The 22348-nt window shown below is 36.2% G+C and overlaps 1 protein-coding gene across 1 annotated transcript; it reads left to right on the plus strand.

Moving 5' to 3' along the window:
- The first annotated feature begins 15849 nt into the window (after positions 1-15849).
- Positions 15850-18429, plus strand: LOC120149019 (putative receptor-like protein kinase At1g80870). The gene is given in 2 exon segments (XM_039161957.1): positions 15850-17344; positions 17347-18429. Coding segments are annotated over 2 exon segments (2160 nt in total). The 5' UTR covers positions 15850-16066; the 3' UTR covers positions 18229-18429.
- The last annotated feature ends 3919 nt before the right edge of the window (positions 18430-22348 follow it).

Here is a 22348-nt window from a genome sequence, read left to right on the forward strand (position 1 = left end):
TGACGACGTTCCAAAACAGGGATAAACACCTGCAATCATAAGTAATAATTCATTTATTTGCGCACTTATTTATGAACACCTTTAGAAAATTTAAAAAATAAACACTAACCTTATCGACCTCCAACCATGCAGGATAAATTTTAGCTTGTCCGTTGCCCAACGAAAATGATTCATCTCGTTGATTCTTCAAGTGAACTGCGTGAAAAGCCGCCGGCATTATTGTATATCACGAATTTTTTTTATTTTTCCTAAGCTTCCTTATTATTAGAAGACGTGACACCCACGCATCGATATGTTGTTTTACAAAAAAAAAGACATATATTAGTGAATTACATTAATTTTTAAAAAAATTAATCAAAATCATATATAAGTCAAATATAAGACTTACCTCCCCATCGAAATAGCCATTGTCTTCAACCCCTAATAGCACACCCCACCAAGACTGATCAAGCAACAAAAACATTTCATCGTTGAGTTTGCTTATGTCAGTGTAACACCCTTGGCTCCGCTCATGTAGATAAAAATCAACTGCGGTCTTAGCCCAAAGGGTATTATCCACAATTGTTTCCGGTAGTTGTCTCATCTCCACTTCAGATACCAGAAGGGTACTAGCCGGTAACTCATACGAGAGCCAACTCTCATCCATCATGTCTGGAACCGGTGGGGGTTTCTCAATACTTCGATATATTACCCCATGTGAATCGGGCTCTGGAATGGTGGGAGGGACCTCTTCAACGATGACAGTGGCCTCTTGAACGGTGGGGGGGACTCTTGAGGGAGGATAGGGGCCTCTTGAACGATTGGAGGGGACTCTTGAGGGATGACAGGTGAGTCGGGCTTCTTCTTGCGGAGTCTTCGCACCATTGGGGTGAACGAAGACGTAATAGCACGTCCACGACGTCTGATGCGTGAACTCTGTCGTGCAAGGAAAACCCGACGTAAAGCATCCACCTTATCGGGCCGCTAAAAAAATTAATACATAAATCAGTAAATAAACATACATGATATTAAACAAAGACAAATATGTTTCAAACTAGCATTGTATTCACCCAAGTCATTATTCTATCATAGTTCACAAAATGCTCAGATAACATTCCAGAAGTAAGCACTTATATAAACATTTAAAAGGACAACATATATAAACATTCCAGAAGAAGAATAGTTTACTTTCGCAACACGAAACTTAAATCGCAACGCGAAAATGACTATCGCAACGCGGAAATGGCTATCGCAACGATGAAATCGCAATGCGAAATGAAAATCGCAACGACAAAATCGCAATGCGAAATGAAATCGCAACGACAAAATCGCAACGCGAAACACAAATCGCATTGCGACTTTCATTTCGCATTGCGATTTTATCATTGCGATTTTCATTTTGCATTGCGATTTTGTCGTTGCGATTTTCATTTCGCATTGCGATAGCCATTTCCGCGTTGCGATAGTCATTTTCATGTTGCGAAAGTAAACTATTCTTCTTCTGCAAATTGAAACTTGAATGATTGCATTACTTCAACTAAAAGACAAACAAAACCAAAAACAAATACTAACAAAAACAGTTTAGCAGTATTGGCAGCAACCGAATGAATTACGAATATGAAAAATCTTAAACTTACCTCGTTGCGTAGAGTATAAACCTCATTCTGCAACGATGCTACCATCTCACGTAGAGCGGCTACCTCACCGCGTAATGTAGACACCTCAACACGCCATGCACCATCGTCTTTGCGTAAAGTACCGACCTCCTCATGCAAGGCATTAACCTCATCACGTAACTCCCCTAAATCATCCTGTTGAGGTGGAGGTGGAGAACAGGGAGATAAACGTCGTGGCATCTTTGCCGGTCACCTATCTTGCGGTGATGGTGGAGAAGAGGCTCGATGATGTGACAGAATAGGTGATGGCTGTCGTTGTGGAGGTGTATAGTCGGGTCGATCAGATGATGGCTCTGGGTGAGGTGATAGCTCTGGACGAGGTGATGGCTCCCGAAGTGGAGGCTGCTCATCAACCGTTCCATAAAAAAAACGCTTACTAGCTTGCCACCAATCAGTGGCAAGCTCAGCTTCCGTGGGTGTTAGCCTCTGTAGAGGAGTGTTGGCCTCCTAACAATATAAAAGCTCAAACAAAGTTAAACGTGTACTAGTAATAACTTGTTTATAAACATATGGTAGTATTTATGTTAACTTACATTATTTATTGTAGTATACCGTAGTAAATCTTCCCATTGCAAGGTCTGTTTCCTCTTCCAGGAAATAGCCCTGGGAATATCATTTGAAGTTTTTATTGCATATGTCTTCATGGCGGGAAAGGCCTCAAATATCCAAATCTACAAACAATATAATAACAAACATTAGTAATTGTTAAATAATTACTTATAATTTTGGAAACATTATATAAAAATTCTTACCTTAAAGGCCCAAATAAAGCCTGTCAAAGTGTATTTGGAACCATCGCCATGCAAACTTTTTCGATCATCCAAGGCAGACGATAACTTATTCCATGTAAACTTTCCATAAATACGAGCCCCACGGAAACAGGTTCCACGCATTTAGGTCTTCTACCAATTTGATTAGATCATTTGGAATAGGTTGTCTGGCCTCTCTGCCTAAAAGCCGGCATGCAAAAGAATTAGAAGGCATACTCGGACAATGTCGATGTCATCCATCCGAGTAAAACCATCTTTCTTATTCAACAATCTTGTCAGGTCTTCTACGTGTAGATTCGACCTCTCCAGCTCAAGAAAAACCCGGGATAGCCATGATGGGCGGGTAATGTGTCTAGTGTACCGACCTACATCATCGTGTCCGAAGCGTAGACCGGTGATTAAGCAAAACTCCTCCCGCCCAAAACACGTATACACCGGTGGAAAATTAAACCATATCTCTTCATCACGACGTTGTATAGCCTTTGGTAGATCGCTAGTCATGGTTTGAAGAAACATGTGTGTCAACATCGCATCTCCACCGGGATGTTGTACTTTCAGCCATGGCCCGAAGCATGTATCCTCAAACATTTTTATTTGTGCAGGTGAAAGCTTCGACGCAATTGTTTTGGCCAGGCTGACTTTATTTCTTAAGGTCAATTGAGCCGAATAAAATTTCTACAAAAACAATAAACATACTAAGTTAGATATACCAAAAACTACACTGTGAAGATATACCAAAAACAATAATAAACATAAAGAGTAGTAGTTTATTCTTCAAACTTAAATTTGCAACACTGTGAATTTCGTATTTGTCTTTGTTTTTTGGTTGAAGTAATGCAATTCATTCAAGTTTCAATTTGTAGAAGAAGAATAGTTTCTGAAAATGAAAATCGCAACACAAAAATGACTATCACAACGCGAATTTGACTATCGCAACGAGAGAATCGCAACGCGAAACTAAAATCGCGTTGTGATTTGCATTTCGCGTTGCGATTCTCGGTTGATTTAATAAGCAATCTAAGTGAAATGGTTAATCTATTATTGAAATTACCAGTAAACTTGTCATCAATTTCAATATGAAAAACATAATAATAATGCAAAAGTTTCAAAAAGAAAATAATTAAAAAAACTAACCCTCGTTGGTTGATTTGGTTGATTTTCCATTTCTGATTGTGAGGGTGGCTCTGAGAGATGGAGATAGACGGATTTCGCCGGAGATGGGGACGGATTTCGTCAGAGATGGGTGAGATAGTGAGAGATGGAGATGGGACTGAGTTGTGATTTTAGGTTTTAGGTTATGAGTTGCGATTACGGGATATACTGTGGACGGTTCAGTTCCAATATATAATATTCGTGTTTGGAATTTAAAAATAAAATACTTGGCCAGGATACTAATGGCGCTTTGAAAATCGCATTGCGATTATGTATTATCGCGTTGCGAAAGTCAGAATCGCGTTGCGAAAGTCAGTATCTCGTTGCGATTTTGTATTATCGCATTGCGATAGTAAGTATCGCATTGCGATAGTCAGTATCGCATTGCGATTTTCCCAATTCGCGTTGCGATTTACTTATTCGCATTGCGAATTGGGAAAATTGCAACGACACTGTAGACCATCGCAACGCGATTTTCAACTATCACAACGCGAAATGCAACGCGAATTTGTGATAATGGAGATCGCGTTGCGAATTAGCGATCGCATTGCGATTTTGTTGGTCATTTTGGCAAATCCGGAAAAAGTTGGTTAAAATCGTATATTATATGTGATTTTTGGTCACTGAGGTTATTTTCTCTTATAATAATACAACTAATAAAAGAAAGAGAAAATAACCTCAGTGACCAAAAATGCCTTACAATATACGATTTTAATCAATTTTTTTTGGATTTGCCAAAATTACCAACTAAAGCACAATGCGATCGATAATTTGCAACACGATCTCCGGTAGCGCAAATCAGTTTCCAGATTCGCAACGCGATTTTGACTATCGCATTGCGATTTTCCAAATTCACGTTGCGATTTTCCTAATTCGCAATGCGAATACGTAAATCGCAACGCGAATCTGACTATCGCAACGAGATTCTGACTATCGTAATGAGATTCTGACTATCGCAATACTGAATTTCAAATTCGCAACTCGATTTCTGAATTCGCAACAGGTTTTAGTTTCACAACACAAATGTTTTGGGTATATAACTACGCAGCAGTAGCAACTCATAACCTAAATCCCTAAATCGTAACTCATTTTAACTCCATCTATCACTCTCTCCGGCGACATCCGTTCCTATATCCAACGACATCCTTCCCTATCCGGCAACAGGTTTTAGTTTCGCAGCTCGTTTGTTTAGTAAATTAATTTACAATAATGAAATCATCTAATGTTGATCATGTTTGGATAGATTTGTGTTTTGGAGGGTCATGGGAGAATGTTCATGGTGTTTTACAATATATGCCTTTACCCATGAATCTTCAACTAAAACTCTCATTAAAAAAGTTAACTTATGAAACTCTAATGTTACGTGTTGCAAATAAATTGAATTTAGAGCCCCTAAGTGGATTTAGGCTATTTTATCAGAGAAATGGTAAAGTTTATTTGTTAACCGACAATGAAGATGTTGAACGATTCATTGCTTACATTAGTGTTTCAAGTAATGATGTTACATTGTATGTTGTTGAACCTAGAAGTAGTGAAGTTGGGTCAGTAGCGGGTAGTAATCAACTAAGTTTTTCAACCCCAGTTTATGGTGCTCAAAATTTAATGGTTCCACCACAATTTCATCACCAAGCAAATATTGTTTCACCACATTTCCAATACCAAACACAATCTCAAAACCCACAACCTTTCCCTAATCCAAATCCCAATCAACTTTCAGCACCAAATTCCGGTTTTCGTATTGACCAGTTAGACGATGATGAGCCAACAGAAAAAATTGTGAGTACTAGTCAGTATTCGAAATTTGATCTTGGTCAATACCCGGACTTTTTATCTTGGTCAATACTCGGATTTTGATGATTTTTCAGAAGAAGAAATAGACCCTGCGTGTAATGATTTTGATATTGGTCAATACCCGAATTTTGATGATGAAACAGCCGTTGCCGAGGAAGATGTTGTTGATGATAATGAGGAGGAAGTTACGACTGTAAATGAACATGTTGAACATCCATTCTGTAATTCATATAATCCTGAAGAAGAAAAAGAATAAGAAGAAATCCCCAAAGAAAAGTCCCCGAAGAAAATGACACGGGAGTATAACTGGAATATGCCAGAATTACTTCAGATACCGGAAGAAGAGTTGGTAAAGATAGCAGTTGATTGTTACACAAAAAATTATTCGTATCAAGAAAGATGATTGTTTTGATACAAAGGAAGACTTGAAGATAGCTTTGTATACGAAATGTGTGGAAGATGGCTATCAACTAAAAGTTAACAAATCAAGAAAAGATCGTTTCGAAACAAGGTGTATGATTGACAAAAACTGTACGTGGCGTATGATTGCAAAGAGGATAAAAGATTGCGAAATGTTTCAAGTTAGGACTTTTATTGATAAACATACATGTTCAAGAACCCAAGTTTTTCCTCACCATAGATAGGCAAACAAAAAGGTGTTGGGTGGTTTTCTGGCTGAGTTAATGTTTTTGAATGGCAGGGTATATCGGGGACATGAAATTATGACTGACATGAATGCTCGGTTCAAGATTAGTATCTTATATTCTCAAGCTTGGAGAGCCAAATGTTATGCCTTGGAATTGTTGAGGGGGTCGCCAGAAGCATCGTTTGCCCAACTGTCGGCTTATTGTCACAATTTAAAGCTGAAAAATCATAGGTCGATAACTCATATCAAAACAGATAGAGATGGACGCTTTGAGTTGTTGTTTATCGCCATTGGTGTTGCGGTTAGTAAATCAATATAATTTTGTTGACTCATTTTTGTTAGTTACATGCATTTCACATTTAAATGATTATATTTCTTGTGTATATGATTTTGTAGATTCGTTCGTTTATTACTTGCATGCGCCCAGTTATTATAGTTGACGGAGCACATTTAAAAGGCCGATACCTTGGAGTAAACTTATTAGCAGTAGCCATGGATGCTAACAATGGGATACTGCCAATAGCTTACGGGGTTGGCAAATATGAAACCTCTGATTCATGGACATGGTTTATGGGGCATCTTAGGGATTATATAGGTCCTATTACCAATCTTACAATCATATCCGATAGGGCAAACTCAATTGACAACGCTGTTAGAAGGTGTTTCCCAGATGCTTTTCATGGACTTTGTGGTGTTCATTTGTATAGAAATCTAAAATCAAGGTCTGCTGGTATAAAAAATCACAAATGGACATACTAGAAGACTGTAAAAGCTTATCGGGAAAGCATATAAACTGTTTAAGTCGTGTTTTACCTCAGTGTGCTCAAACACTAGAAGATGTCGGGTTTGAAAGATGGTCAAGAGTACATCAACTTGGAGCAAGATATGGTTTCATGACGTCTAATAGTGCAGAATCAATCAACGCTCTAAGTCGTCATTCCTGGAAATTACCCATTACTATGTTAATGGAGTTTTTTCGAGCCTCTATTCAACAGTGGTACTACAAGAAAAGAAACCATGCAGGTATTATTTCTTTAAATTCGTAACTTATCATATATTTTACTAAGTATTATTTATTTAAATTTACAGGAACATTGGAATATCGTGTTACACCATGGACTGAAAAAAAGATAACGAAACGTGTTGTGAAGTCAACATCATAGAGAGTTGAACCATGTTCAAACACTTTGTTTGAAGTTCTGGATAATAACTTAAATGGGCTTGTCGATCTAAATGCAAACACGTGTAGTTGTCTGAAATGGCAAACATTTGGTTATCCGTATGGCCATGTTATAAAAGTTGCTCTTCATCTAAACCAAGATGATTCAAGCGCATACGCTATGGATTGCTACACTACAGAAATATATCGACAGACTTATGTCGAGATTGTCTACCCTATTCCACATCCTTCTGAGTGGGACATACCAGATGACTTACAAACAGTTTGCCACCAGCCATGGACAGAAGGCTACCTGGCCGACCAAAAAGTCACGATCGTATACCGTCTAAGGGTAAAGAGAAGAAGAGATCGATATGTAGTCGGTGCAAGGAAAGTGGTCATACAAGGTTGACATGTGGATCACCAGTGCCATCACAATCATCTTTTCCTCTACCAAAATATGGATCCTCATCAAAATCCCAATCACAACCGGCTTCACCTTTTGGGACTGTTAACTTAGGTGATTTTTAAATGCAAACGTTGTATTATGTGTATATTATGTGTGAACTTTTAACATTTTCAGTTAGGCATGTATTAGTAACTTGAGTTTGAACATTGCTATGATATGTTCAGTTGTTATCACTTATTAGACATTCATTTGACTATCGCAACGCGGAAATTGCAACGCGAATATGACTATCGTAACACAGAAATGACTATCGCAACGCGGAATTGACTATCGCAACTCGGGAATGACTATCGCAACGCGGGAATGACTATCGCAACGAGAGAATCGCAATGCGAAATAAAAATCGCAACGAGAAAATCGCAATGTGAAAATGAAAATCGCAACACGAATTTAGTTTCGCGTTGCGATTTTCATTTTCGTATTGCGATTCTCTCGTTTTGATTTTCATTTTGCATTGCGATTCTCTCGTTGCGATAGTCATTTCCGCATTGCGATAGTCTGTTTTGCATTCAACATAATGCAGATTGAAATCAACAAATTAACTATTACATTTCAATCAATTAAACAAGCACAAATAATAATTATGTACACATCAATTAAACAAATCAACATTTACAAATCATCTTTTACAAATCAATTAAACAATCAAAAAATAATAATAAGAATTATTTCCTCATCAATTATTGAATCAACTTTTGCACCCATACATCCATTTCACGCAGCTCACTTCATGAATAACCTGCAGAAACCAAACATTGAATCAACAACACTTTCTACACATCTAAAACCTACAGACATCAAATTATTGAATTCTAGCTACTTAACCAAACATTTTCAAACCAAAAAGAGTATATATGTTTAACAACACTTGCATTTGACTTACAAATTGTTTATGGCCACTTTCATAACGCGGATGCAGGTAGGCAACGTCTTGCATATATCGTTCTAGCCATAAAATGCCGAAACCACAAGCCTACTGCACCTCTATCTCTATCGGTGGGAGGTAGAAACTGTGTACTTCCTTTTGTCAAACGCTCCAAGCACATGCATACGAGATGACCACAATCCCCTCTGGCTTTCTTCGTTTGTTGTGGCACGGTCTCATCTCTGATAACTGTAACATTGAACTTCTTTGGCTTCTTATTTCCAGAATTAGTCCAATAATTAATTGCATCCAAGAATTTAGCCAAATGAGAGCTCCATCCCTTAATAATATCTCTCAAATCAGACAATGATATATAATTTATCATGCTGTCATATACTATTGTCTTTAGGGATGGGAGCTGAAGCTCGACGAGAAGCCAATGAGTACGTTCCAAAACATGGAAAAACACCTGCATCGAAATGTAATAATTCAAATTGCGCACTTATTTATGAACACCTTTAAAATATTTAAACAAATAAATACTAACCTTATCGACCTCCCACCATGCAGGATAAAGTTTAGCTTGTCCATTAGCCAACACATATGATTCATGTCGTTGATTCTTCAAGTGAACTACGTGAAAAGACGTCGGCATAATTGTATATCGTGCTTTTTTTTATATTTTTCTTCAATTTCCTTTCAATTAGAAGACGTGTCACCCATGCATCAATATGTTGTTTTACAAAAAAAGACATATATTAGTGAATTACATAAATTTAAAAAAAAATCAAACTGAAATATAAGAAGAAATATAAGACTTACTCCCCCATCGAAATAGCCGTTGTCTTCAACCCCTAATAATACACCCCACCAAGACCGTTCAATCAACAAATGCATATCATCGTTGAGTTTGTATATGTCATCGTAACACCCTTGGCTCCGCTCATGTAGATAAAAATCAACTGCGGTCTTAGCCCAAAGGGTATTATCCAGAATTGTTTCTGGTAGTTGTTTCCTCTCCACTTCATCTGCCGGAATGGTACTAGCCGGTAACTTATACGAAAGCCAACAGTCATCCATCATGTCCGGCACGTGAGGGGGCTTCTCAATAATTCGATATATTACGCCGTGTGAATCGTGCTCTAGAATATTGGGAGGGACCTCTTCAACGATGACAGTGGCCTCTTGAACGGTGGGAGGAGACTCTTGAGGGATGATATGGGCCTCTTGAACGATAGGGGAGGCCTCTTGAACGATGACAGGTGAGTCGGGTTTTTTCTTACGGATTCTTCGCACTATTGGGGTGAACGAAGAAGTAATGGCACGTGCACACCGTCTGATGCGTGAACTCCGTCTTACAAGAAAAACCCAACGTAGAGCATCCACCTTAGCAGGCCGCTAAAAATAAATTAATACATAAATCAGTAAATAAACATACATGATATTAAACAGTGAAAACAAAGACAAATATATTTCAAACTTGCAAGGTATTCACCCAAGTCATTATTATATCATTGTTCACAAAATGCATCAGATAATATTCCAGAAGTAAGCACTTATATAAACATTTAAAAGGACAACATATAGGTTTAGTGCAGGTTCAATGACAACATAAAGAGTAGTAGTTTATTCTTGAAACTTAATTTTCAACACTGTGAAGTTAGTATTTGTCTTTTGGTTGAAGTAATGCAATTCATTCAAGTTTCAATTTGCAGAAGAAGAATCGAATCTGAAACTTAAAATCGCAACGCGAAAATGACTATCGCAACGCGAATTTGACTATCGCAACGAGAGAATCGCAATGCGATTTTCATTTCGCATTGCGATTCTTTCGTTGCGATAGTCAAATTCGCATTGCGATAGTCATTTTCGCATTGCGATTTTGTTGTTGCGATTTTCATTTCGCATTGCGATTCTCTCGTTGCGATAGTCATTTTCGCGTTGCGATAGTCATTTTCGCATTGCGATAGTAAACTATTCTTCTTCTGTAAATTGAAACTTGAATGGATTGCATTACTTCAACCAAAAGACAACCAAAAAACAAATACTAACTTCACAGGGTTAAAGAATAAACAGTTAAACAGTATTGGCAGCAACCGAATGAATTTACTAAGCAATCTAAGTGAAATTATGAGTAAATTTATCATCAAGTTAAATATGAAAAATATTAAACTTACCTCGTTGCGTAGAGTATGAACCTCATTCTGTAACGATGCTACAATCTCACGTAGAGCTGCTACCTCACCACGTAAAGTAGACACCTCAACACGCCATGCACCATTGTCATCGCGTAAAGTACCGACCTCCTCACGCAAGGCATTGACCTCATTACGTAACTCCCCTAACTCATCCCGTGGAGGTGGACAACAGAGAGAGATAAACGTTGTGACATCTTTATCGGTCGCCTATCATGAGGTGATGGTGGAGAAGAGGCTCGATGATGTGACAGAATAGGTGATGACTCTCGTTGTGGAGGTGTATATTCGGGTCGATCAGGTGATGGCTCTGGGTGAGGTGATGGCTCTCGAAGTGGTGGCTGCTCATCATCCGTGCCATCAAATAAACGCTTACTAGCTTGCCACCAATCAGTGGCAAGCTCAGCTTCCGTGGGTGTTGGCCTCCTAACAATATAAAAGCTCAAACAAAGTTAAACGTGTACTAGTAATAACTTGTTTATAAACATATGGTAGTATTTGTGTTAACTTACATTATTTATTGTAGTATACGGTAGTAAATCTTCCCATTGCTGCAAGGATCGTTTCCTTTTCCAGGAAATAGCCCTAGGAATATCATTAGAAGTTTTTAATGCATATGTCTGCATGGCGGAAAGGCCTCAAATATCCAAATCTACAAACAATATAATAACAAACATTAGTAATTGTTAAAGAATTAATTATAATTTTGGAAACATTATATAAAAATTATTACCTTAAAGGCCCAAATAAAGCCTGACAAAGTGTATTTGGAACCATCGCCAAGCAACTTTTTCGATCATCAAAGGCAGACGACAACTTATTCCATGTAGCTTTCCATAGATACGAACCCCACGGAAACAAGTTCCATGCATTTAGGTCCTCTACCAATTTAATTAGATCATTAGGAATAGGTTGTCGGGCCTCTCTGCCTAAAAAGCTGACTTGCAAAAGTATTAGAAGGCATACTCGGACAACATCGACGTCATCCATCCGAGTAAAACCATATTTCTTATTCAATAATCTCGTCAAGTCTTCCACGTGTAAATTCAACTTCTCCGTTGACAGCTCAGGAAAAACCCGAGAAAACCATGATAGGCGGGTAATATGTCTAGTGTACCGATCTACATCATCGTGTCCGAAGCGTAGACCGGTGATTAAGCAAAACTCCTCCCGCCCAAAACACGTATACGCGGGTGGAAAATCGAACCATATCTCTTCATCACGACGTTGTATAGTCTCTGGTAGATCGCTAGTCATAGTTTGAAGAAACAGATGGGTCAACATAGCATCTCCACCCGGATGTTGTACTTTCAGCCATGGGTCGAAGCAAGTATCCTCAAATATTTTTCTTTGTGCAGGTGAAAGCTTCGACGCAATTGTTTTGGCCAGGCTTACTTTATTTCTTAAGGTCAATTGAGCCGAATAAAAGTTCTACAAAAATAATAAACATACCAATTTAGATATACCAAAAACTACACTGTGAAGATATAACAAGAACAATAAACATAAAGAGTAGTAGTTTATTCTTCAAACTTAAATTTGCAACACTGTGAATTTAGTATTTGTCTTTGTTTTTTGGTTGAAGTAATGCAATTCATTCAAGTTTCAATTTGCAGAAGAAGAATAGTTTCTGAAACTTTAAATCGCAACACGAAAATGAAAATCGCAACACGAAAATGACTATCGCAACGCGAATTTGACTATCGCAACGCAAGAATCGCAACGCGAAATGAAAATCGCAACGACAGAATCGCATTGCGATAGTCATTCTCGGTTTCAAATACTAAAATTGAAAGAAACTTGAATGGATTGCATTACTTCAACCAAAAGACAAAACAAAGACAAATACTAACTTCACAGGGTTAAAGACTAAACATTTTAGAAGTATTGGCAGCAATCGAATGAATATAATAAGCAATCTAATTGAAATGGTTAATCTATTATTGAAAACACCAGTAAACTTATCATCAATTACAATATGAAAAACCTAATAATAATGCAAAAATTTCAAAATAAAAATAATTAAAAAACTAACCCTCGGTGGTTGATTTGGTTGATTTTCTATTTCTGACCGTGAATGATTTCGCTGGAGATGGAGACTGATATCGTCGGAGATGGGGACTGATTTCGTCGGAGACGGGGACGGATGTCGCCTTAGAGAGTGAGAGATGGAGATGAGACTGAGTTGTGATTTAAGGTTTTAGGTTATGAGTTGCGATTACGGGATATACTGTGGACGGTTCAGTGTTCCGATATATTAATATATTCGTGTTTGGAATTTGAAAAAAAATACGCGTTGGATACGAATGGCGCTATGTAAATCGCATTGCAATAATTAGATTCGCATTGCGATTTACGTATTCGCATTGCGATTTACGTATTCGCATTGCGATTTACGTTTTCGCATTGCGATTTACGTATTCGCATTGCGATTTACGTATTCGCATTGCGATTTACGTATTCGCATTGCGATTTACGAAAATCGCAATGCGATAGTCAGAATCGCGTTGCGAATCGAGAAACTGATTTGCGATACCGGAGATCGCGTTGCGAATTATCGATCGCATTGCGATTTAGTTGGTCATTTTGGCAAATCCAAAAAAAGTTAGTTAAAATCGTATATTATAAGGCATTTTTGGTCACTGAGGTTATTTTCTCTAAAAGAAATGTTTTTTGAGGACACGTGACGACAAAAGATGAAAACACGTGGTTCACGAAATATATTATTAGTGGGAATGTAAGATTACCAGGGAATATGATTATTAGGATTGTTGTATTTTGTGTTTGGTCGGTTTAGCAGAAATGTAAGATTACCGTGTTTGATTAAAGGAATAAAAGATTATTAGAATGTATATTTGACCAAATTATTCTTATTATATATTTGTTTTTTTAACAAGTTGAAAAATATTTATATATTTTCTTTAAAAAATTTAAATTCATAAAAATTATATTTTTTTACAAAATTGAAAATATAAAAAAGTTTGATGAAATGGTAAAATTTTATTATAATCTCTTAACTTCATATAAAATTTTAATTATATTTTTTTTTGTAAATCTAAAATAGTTTAAGGATAAATTTGTAATTTAACCTTCGTAGAATTTTATTATTCAATTAAAGAAGAAAGATATTTTTGAAAAGAAATAAAAATTTAAAGACATTTTAGTCCAAAATAAAGGTAATCCAACAATACCTAAGGAAAGGAAGGTAATGACATTCCTGGTAATATACTCTAAAAAATCTACTATTAATAATAAAATATTACCAAAAATGAGATTTCCGGTCAACTAAACATGAGAATGTGGATTTCATTCTCTTGGGAATGAAATTCTTTGATCCTAACCCCCTAACTTGTAAAGCAAAGAAAGTAAATGCAAAGACATCAATAGCTTAGGACCGAGGGGGGAAAAAGTATCCAAAGCTTCATTTTAATTCTCAACGAAAGACCCCACTCATATCAATATCATCCATGTTTAGTTCTGCTATTAAACCATTACATCGTAAAAAAGAATTATAACATAATATAATCATAAATATATTAATTTAATAACATAAAAATTATAAAATACACGAATAATGTAGGCTCTAAGCACGAGAAAGAAAGTAGACACAAATCACAATAGCCACATTCCACCACCCATTACTTGACAGCATAATATGATATACTTTGGTTTGAAAATATAGTCAGCATGGATACATCTTTGATGGAAAAGAAACGATGCATCCTTAGTGGTAAAGTATGTTAAGAAAATGACATTCCAACTTGAAAATTAGTAACACTCTTTTAAAACTCTAAAATTTTTAAGTTCGACTCAAATTCGAAATCTTGAACTGAAACTTGTAAGCAGTTCGAAAAGGCTCGAAATAGGAAAAAAATTCGTAAATTTAACAAGATTGAATCCTCAAACTCGAACATGAATTTTAAATATATGAAAGTCTTATTGTATTTTTAAAAAAAAATAAACATATAAATATTAATATTATTAATAATTTATTTTTTTAAAAATAAAATTTTATTATATTATATTTTCGAGCTGCTCACGAGCTTTTCGAGTCGAGTATCAAGTAGCTCGTTTCGGCTTGTTAAGAATTCGAGTCGAGCTCAAGTCCATTCGATTCGAGTATTTATCGAGCCTTGATCGAATCGATCTCGAGTAGCTCGCGACATGTCTCGTCTCATTTATAGCCCTAGCTCAGACTCGTATAAAATAATAAATGTTATTATGATTTATTAAATACGTCACTCATAAATAATAAAATAATAGAATTCATCAAATAATTTATTAACAAAGAGCAGTATTATTTTCTTTAAAATTATTAAGTTCAAGCTACTACTACTATTGTGATATACATGTATTTTTAATAATTAAAAAATTCTAAACAAATAATTTGACGTGTGAGTTGTACAGAGTTAGACCGTAGATAAGACGAAACAAATCGTGAGTTATTTGAGATTGACTCGGTCGAAGATCAATAAATACTCAACTCGAATAGATTCGACCCGAGTTCTTAACGAACCGAAACGAACTATTTGATAATCAACTTAAAAATTCGCGAGTAACTTGAAAAAAAATAATATATTAAGATTTTATTTAAAAATATTAATAATAATAAAATTTATGCGTTATTTTAAAAAAAATCATTACAAGATTTTCATACATTTAAAGTTTAAATTTGAGTTTTAGTTTCCATTGAATTAAATTTAAGTTTTTTTCCATTTTGAGTTTTTACAAACTTTTACGAGCTTTTATTTATAGTTTTAAATTCGAGTCAAGCTTAATAATTTTAGACTTAAGAACTTTTGAATTGAGTCAAATTCTATTTTTAAATTTTCAAATCGAATCGAAATCAATAATACTCGAGCTCAACTCAACTCATTTATCATATAACAGAGTAATTGATGTTAGCCTAATCACGCAATCCACATATTGCGCGCCCCATATACTTTGTTTTTATTATCTTACAGTAGTAGTATCGCCTTTATCTGCATCAAACAAAACATGCTCTTTCAGTCGAACACTCTCGGGGACCCTCTTTTATCCTTTTCATAAATCAATTTTTTTAAAAGGAATCCCATTAAAAATTTTGTCAAAATCATAAATCATCATACGCTAAACTACAATTATCAGATTTTATTTTTCGCTCCATCATCCAACTGTAAAGCAATCTCACATTGGATACAGAGCAATAAATCAACATTTACAAGAACAATTCAAAAAAAGTAGGCATTGTTTGAAGATAGGAATGCTAAAAGAAAAAGAAACCCATTTCCTGATTTGTATTTCCAATTCGTTTTCTTGCTGAATCCAGGGACTAGATCAAGAGAATTTGAGATACTCAGAAACTGAAACAAGAGAAAAGAAAGCATGCCTTCAAGGCCTTTATCTCCAGGTTCAAACATGCCAAGACCAAGTTTCCTCAACAAGACAAGAGTTATATTCTTGGTCTTAACTATCTCTTCTTCCGCTGTTATCCTCTTTACTATAATTTACTTCCTTTACCATCTTTGGAACTCTCTTTCAAACCGAGCTAGAACCATCCCTTTTGACTCCAGTGCTCCTCTCAAGCTCCAAAGGTTTTGTTACAAGGACTTGAAGAACGCTACCGATGATTTCGATGACGCAAATATCATAGGCAAAGGTGGTTCAGGCACCGTGTTTCGTGGCATTGTCAGTGATGGTAAATTGTTTGCAATCAAAAGGCTTGACACGCTCTCCTTGCAAACCGAGAGAGAGTTCCAAAACGAGTTGCAGATTCTCGGTGGGCTAAGATCACCTTTTCTGGTCACCCTTTTGGGGTATTGCGTTGAAAAAAACAAGCGTTTGCTTGTTTACGAGTATATGCCTAATAAAAACTTGCAAGAATCACTTTTTGGAGATGGTAATTTGAGCATGAATTGGCAGAGAAGATTTGATGTCATCCTCGATGTTGCTAAAGCTCTCGAGTTTCTTCACTTGGGTTGTGATCCTCCGGTAATTCATGGAGATATCAAGCCCAGCAATGTGTTGCTTGATTCTGATTATAGAGCAAAGATCTCAGATTTTGGGTTGTCGAGAATTAAGGTAGAAGGTGAGTTTGGAGTGGATTTGTTCAGTCAAGAGCTATGGAAGAGCCAAGAGTTGTCTGGGTCTTTGGGAGGAACTACTGGTGAACACAAACCAGCTATTGGGACTCCTATGGAGAGTAACAACACCGAGGTAGACTTTGCCCTTGCTTTACAAGCTTCTTCTTCTTCAATAAATAGTACAAAGTGTTATAATGTTAGGGCCCTGAGTTTAAGTTCTTTGAATTTTAATGCAAACTTAGCCAGTGATAGTGCTTGTAAGGGTGGGATTAATGGAAAAGGGAAGGAGGTTACCTGTGTGGATACTGGTGGGGATGATTGGAATACTAAGTTTGTGCCTTATGATGATGAGTTGGGTAGTATTGATCATAGTAAGGAGCTGAATTCTGGTGCAAATTTGGGTGCTGATGAGGCGTCAGGTACGCCGGCCAGTATGAAACAATGGGGAAAGGATTGGTGGTGGAGGCAAGATGGTAGTGGTGAATTGTGCAGTAAAGATTATGTTATGGAGTGGATTGGGAGCCAAATATGTCCATCAAATCCTGATTGGGATGATGAGAAAAGGCAAGTCCTGAGAAAATTGAGTTGGGCAATTCAACTCAGTTGGATAAGTTAGATGTTGGTGAACCCCAGATGCAAGGACTTGACTTTGATGCTTTGGATAAGGGTTTCGAGAAGAAAGAACCTAAATCAAAAGAAAGGAAAAACAGGAAAAAGACGCACAGGAAGATGCAAGAATGGTGGAAAGATGACCATTTAGGTGAGACAAGGAAAAAGGATAGTAAGCTGAGGCAGCTTAAGATTAAGTGGAAGAAAGGGTTTAAAATGCCACATTTTGATCTGGAAAGGGGGTTTTATTTCAGCCGGAGCAAGAAGTTCGGGGAACCGGATCAAGATGCCTGTGATGCGAATGGAGAGTTCAGTTTTAGAAGGGGATGGAGGAGAAAGAACAACAATTCCATTGAAAGCGACATGTGGAGTGGGGATCTTTTCAGTCGTGAGCTAAGCAGCACGACGAGCATGAGAGGGACTTTGTGTTATGTTGCGCCGGAGTACAGTGGGTGTGGCTACCTAATGGAGAAAGCTGATATTTACAGTTTAGGAGTTTTGATCCTTGTGATCGTATCTGGCAGGAGGCCATTGCATGTCCTTGCTTCACCTATGAAGCTCGAAAAGGCAAACTTAATAAGCTGGTGTAGGCATTTAGCTCAATCCGGAAACATATTAGAGCTCGTTGATGAGAAATTGAAAGATGAATACAATAAGGAGCAGGCAAGCTTGTGCATAAATCTAGCACTTAGTTGCCTGCAGAAAATGCCCGAATTGCGACCGGATATCATGGAGATTGTAAAGATCTTGAAAGGGGAGATGGATCTCCCACCAGTTCCGGTGGAGTTTTCTCCGTCTCCGCCATCTAAATTATACAGCAGATCAAGGAGAAAACAGAAGGCCAATGCAGATTAGTTTATTTTTGGTCATCCTTCAGTTTTGGTTCTGCTTTTGCTGTCATGTTTGGAGTTTTGGTGACTGTTGATGAGTGTAATATAGGATTTAGATGATATTGATTGCAAAGTTGTGACTTGAAAACGTATATGGGGAGGGACTGAAGGTGTGTATTATGATGATGTTGTATGTATATTATATGAACTATTTCTACTTTGTTTTTTTTTTCTCTACTAACACGAGGCATATAATTATGATTGTGAAGGCAAGTTTCCATACAATCTTCATTCGAACATTATGAATATAGATGACCAGTGGCAGTGGCAGTGGCAGTGGCAGTGGCAGTGGCATGCATTGCTTGGAAACTGGGAAGCATGGGGTCTTAGTTTTCTGGAAGCAATTTTTTGTATTGTCCCTCTCTTCTCTGCTACATTATGCAGCTTTTACTATTCAACAACGGTGCACAGTCTAAAAAAAAGCATTTCGGTGCAACACCTTTTGCTTTTTTTTTCTTCTTAATTTTCATTTGAAATTTTAATTTGAATTATTTACAATTATAGGCAGCAATCTACTTTTATAGAAAAATGGTAGCAGATGCCCCGTGGTGGTGGTGACGACACGATAAAAAGAAGAAATAAATATTCAAACTCCGCATTCAATGCTTCCAATAATGACATAAAAGTCACTCACTCGCTCCCCCTGGAGTTTTGGGGTTGTATATTTGCAGGGAATTAATGGACCATGGATTAATTTAATTTATGTCGGTCCATCTTATTTAATCCTCTTGCATTTTTATCCCCTTGATAGAGATAGCTTTTTGATTTCACCAGAAATGATTGCTGATTTGAACTTATTTTGGTTTGCAGTTATTATTACAACAAAGTCGCTTTCCTAATCATGATAATGGACTGAAGCTAAAACACTGGGGATTACAGTCAAAGAAAACTCAGTGAGGATCTCTATAAACCTAGCTAAGATCAAAATGTAATTAAATATTAGATTGGAGCCCCAAATCTATGAAATAGATTAAGCTTTCGTTGCTTCCCAGAGTATTCAATGTATTTTTCCCCAGATTTTCCGGAGCTCCAAGTGGTGGTAAGTTGCATGATTTTAGTAAAATATGTGCATGTATTTAAGTCATACAAACATAATTTTTGAATTCCGTAGAAAAAATGACACTCTATTTTTTAATAGTCTAAGCCAACGCATATCTATAAATATTTTTTAGAGGGCATACATATGTCAATAACATGAAATTTTTTAATAAGATGGGAATACATTAATAGCATAGTGTATGATTGGAATTGGAAATTTAAGAGGGGGGCCATGGGGGGTGACAGGCAAAGAATAGGATGGATAAGCCAAAGTGACCCTCTCTTCCTTCCCAGCTCCCCCTCGTTTGAAAAAAAAAGGTGCAATGTGACTGTCGTGGCAAATTCTTAGACCAAAATCATGAAGAAAAAAAATTATAGTGTTTCTTTGAATTTACTGTTTTATTGTGGTGGCATTATCGGGGTGGATAAAGTGTAGTTATCACTCGGTAATATTTCTTCACTTTGATTTAATGAAAGAATAATGGGGTCAGGCTGTTGTCTCAATGAAAAACAAAACACATGCTTCACGCAACGGTTAGCATTGTCCCACCCCTGCCACCGAGGGTACGCCTCTTGTAGCTTTTACCCCCTAAAAAATATCTGCTTTGGAGCACTGCCCATTCCCACAAATGAAGTAGTACCTCTTGGCCTTATTCAGAGGTATAAAATCCTAGCCACTGCTCCTTCCGTCGTGCAGTTGTCATACCCGGTTTGGTTCACTTCGAACGCATTGTATTGCGTCTTCATGGTACCTGAAGGCTGCAACGGAAGACAGAGTAAATATCATAGTACCTTATATGGCATACATTTTAAACTCTTTTATAAAGTCATATGATATTATCTGAGGTATTCAAACTAGATCCTTGAACAATGCATTTATATCTAATTTATTCCAAAAGCTTTTTAATTTTCATTTTTTCCAAATACCCCGCCACCTCCATTATATCCAAATCACACCATACAAAACAAAAAACACACTTAAATTATTATGAACATTTTTATTGGCATTTATTTCAACTACACTTAAATAAAACATCTATATTTAAACAATAAGTTGTCTTCTCTTTATTGCAAAAAAACAAACAAACAAAGGGCGAACCATTCTGTTATTTTTTTTTTCTGTTTCATTATATATTTTAGACAATTAGTAACACACGAACCAAAAATTAAATGCTAAAGAGAGAATAGAGCACACCAATAAGTACTTTACTCCAACGCAACGTTGTAAGATAGGAACAAAAATATTGAGTTTCGAAGATTAGTATTGCAGTTGAAGATAGTTTTAGACTTTTTAGGTTTTGATTAAGTGTGGTTAAAACAAATACTAAGGAAAGTGCTCCTAATTGTTTAAGTGTGATTTTCATTTTATAAAGAGAGCGGTTTGAATATAATGAAGGTAATGGTTTGCTTTGAAAAAAATGAAAATGAAATTTTTTTGGGCTAAATTAGATATAAAATTATTATTCAATGATCTATTTGATATTTTAACAGTAGTTTAAGGGTAAAATGAAATATTAACCTTTTTGTTAATGTTTCCATGTCATTAATTTAACATAAATGATGGAGTGTTCATTTTGTTATAAATTGATAATGTTAGTAGTCATTTTATTATAAATCGATATTGTTAGTGACCTATTTATTAATTTTGAAACTTTAGTGTAACATACAAAAACTTACTCAAATAATAGGGACCATTAATGTAGTTTACCCTAATTTATATTAGCGTCATTTAACCTTGATGATGGTGAATGTTAACATACAACAACACTGTGGTATGATGGTTGTATATTTTATTTTATTCAATTATAAGATGGAGAACTTCTTTTTCTTTTTTGAATAATTTCTTTTATTACCCAAAAAAACAGAGTCTGCAACAAAAACCAATTACAACCAATCACCAATCACCAATCACAAAACATAATTTTAGTCTACTTACAAAAGAATGATCGGATAAACTATACCCTATATATTATAATGATTAATACTGATACTATCTAATCGGTTAATGTTCATACCTCTAAGTTGAATTCCAACAATCTCTTTTCATGGTCATAAGAATAAAACAAATAAAATTAATCATGTTTATTAATAATGGATATCCTAATCTCAAGCCTTCACCAAAACAAAATGTTAACCTTTTCCTGATTCTTTCTACTCTCCACTCTCCACTCTCCACTAACTAGCTGCAATTTACCTCTTTTCTCTTTTGCCTATCTTTTTCAGGGTTGCATTGGCACCATTGACCAGACCAACCACATGCCATTCTCTACTATTCCCAGAGAACGTCCAAAGGAGGTCTTTCGACCTCCGAGGCTACCGGAGGCTCAAGGGTAATAGACTATTATTAGCAGAATTATGTACTGTGTGCATAGAATGTTGAAAACTTTACATTTTCTTTAAACAACGACAACATAACTCTATTCCCATATGCAATGGAGTAAGGAGCCATATTTAATTTCATGAAATCCTTTCTTTTTCTTCTCATTAATAAAGGTATGCCTATGCATTTGGTATATGGACAAAGGAGCCAGTTGAGGCCTGGAAGCTCATTGTTGATGGTGTTCATTCCAAAGGTGAATTTTTTTATTAATATGAGATAAATATAAAATAATATCTGACCGGTGATAATTTTAAACTGTATACTCCTTACATTTTTTGTGTTGAACTCGAAAACTTAAAAATAATAATATTTCTTTTGTCAGATTTGGCACGTTGGAAGGGTTTCAAATAAAGGTCTTACACCTCCATTTGCTTCTTTTCTGTGACAATTACCCCACAAAAAATCAACGCCTTAATGTCTTAATACTTATATTGACTACTTCATTAACGATTCTAGCCAAGGTATATCAAGATATAAATGTAGACAGGGGATAAGGGTCTGCCATAATTATTAATAATTTACTAATTAAAATGCCATCTAATGTAAAAATTGATGCGGATAAGGTTCAACCATAAACTTGACGTCGATAAGGATGAGGCTTAAATTTGCACGGTAATGGAAGTTTAGCACGTCGTAGACAAGTCATCACTTTTCAAATTCAACCCTT

This window comes from Hibiscus syriacus, unplaced genomic scaffold, assembly GCF_006381635.1.
Source record: "Hibiscus syriacus cultivar Baekdansim isolate YM2019G1 unplaced genomic scaffold, ASM638163v2 tig00110988_pilon, whole genome shotgun sequence".
In the NCBI taxonomy this organism is placed as follows: Eukaryota; Viridiplantae; Streptophyta; class Magnoliopsida; order Malvales; family Malvaceae; genus Hibiscus; species Hibiscus syriacus.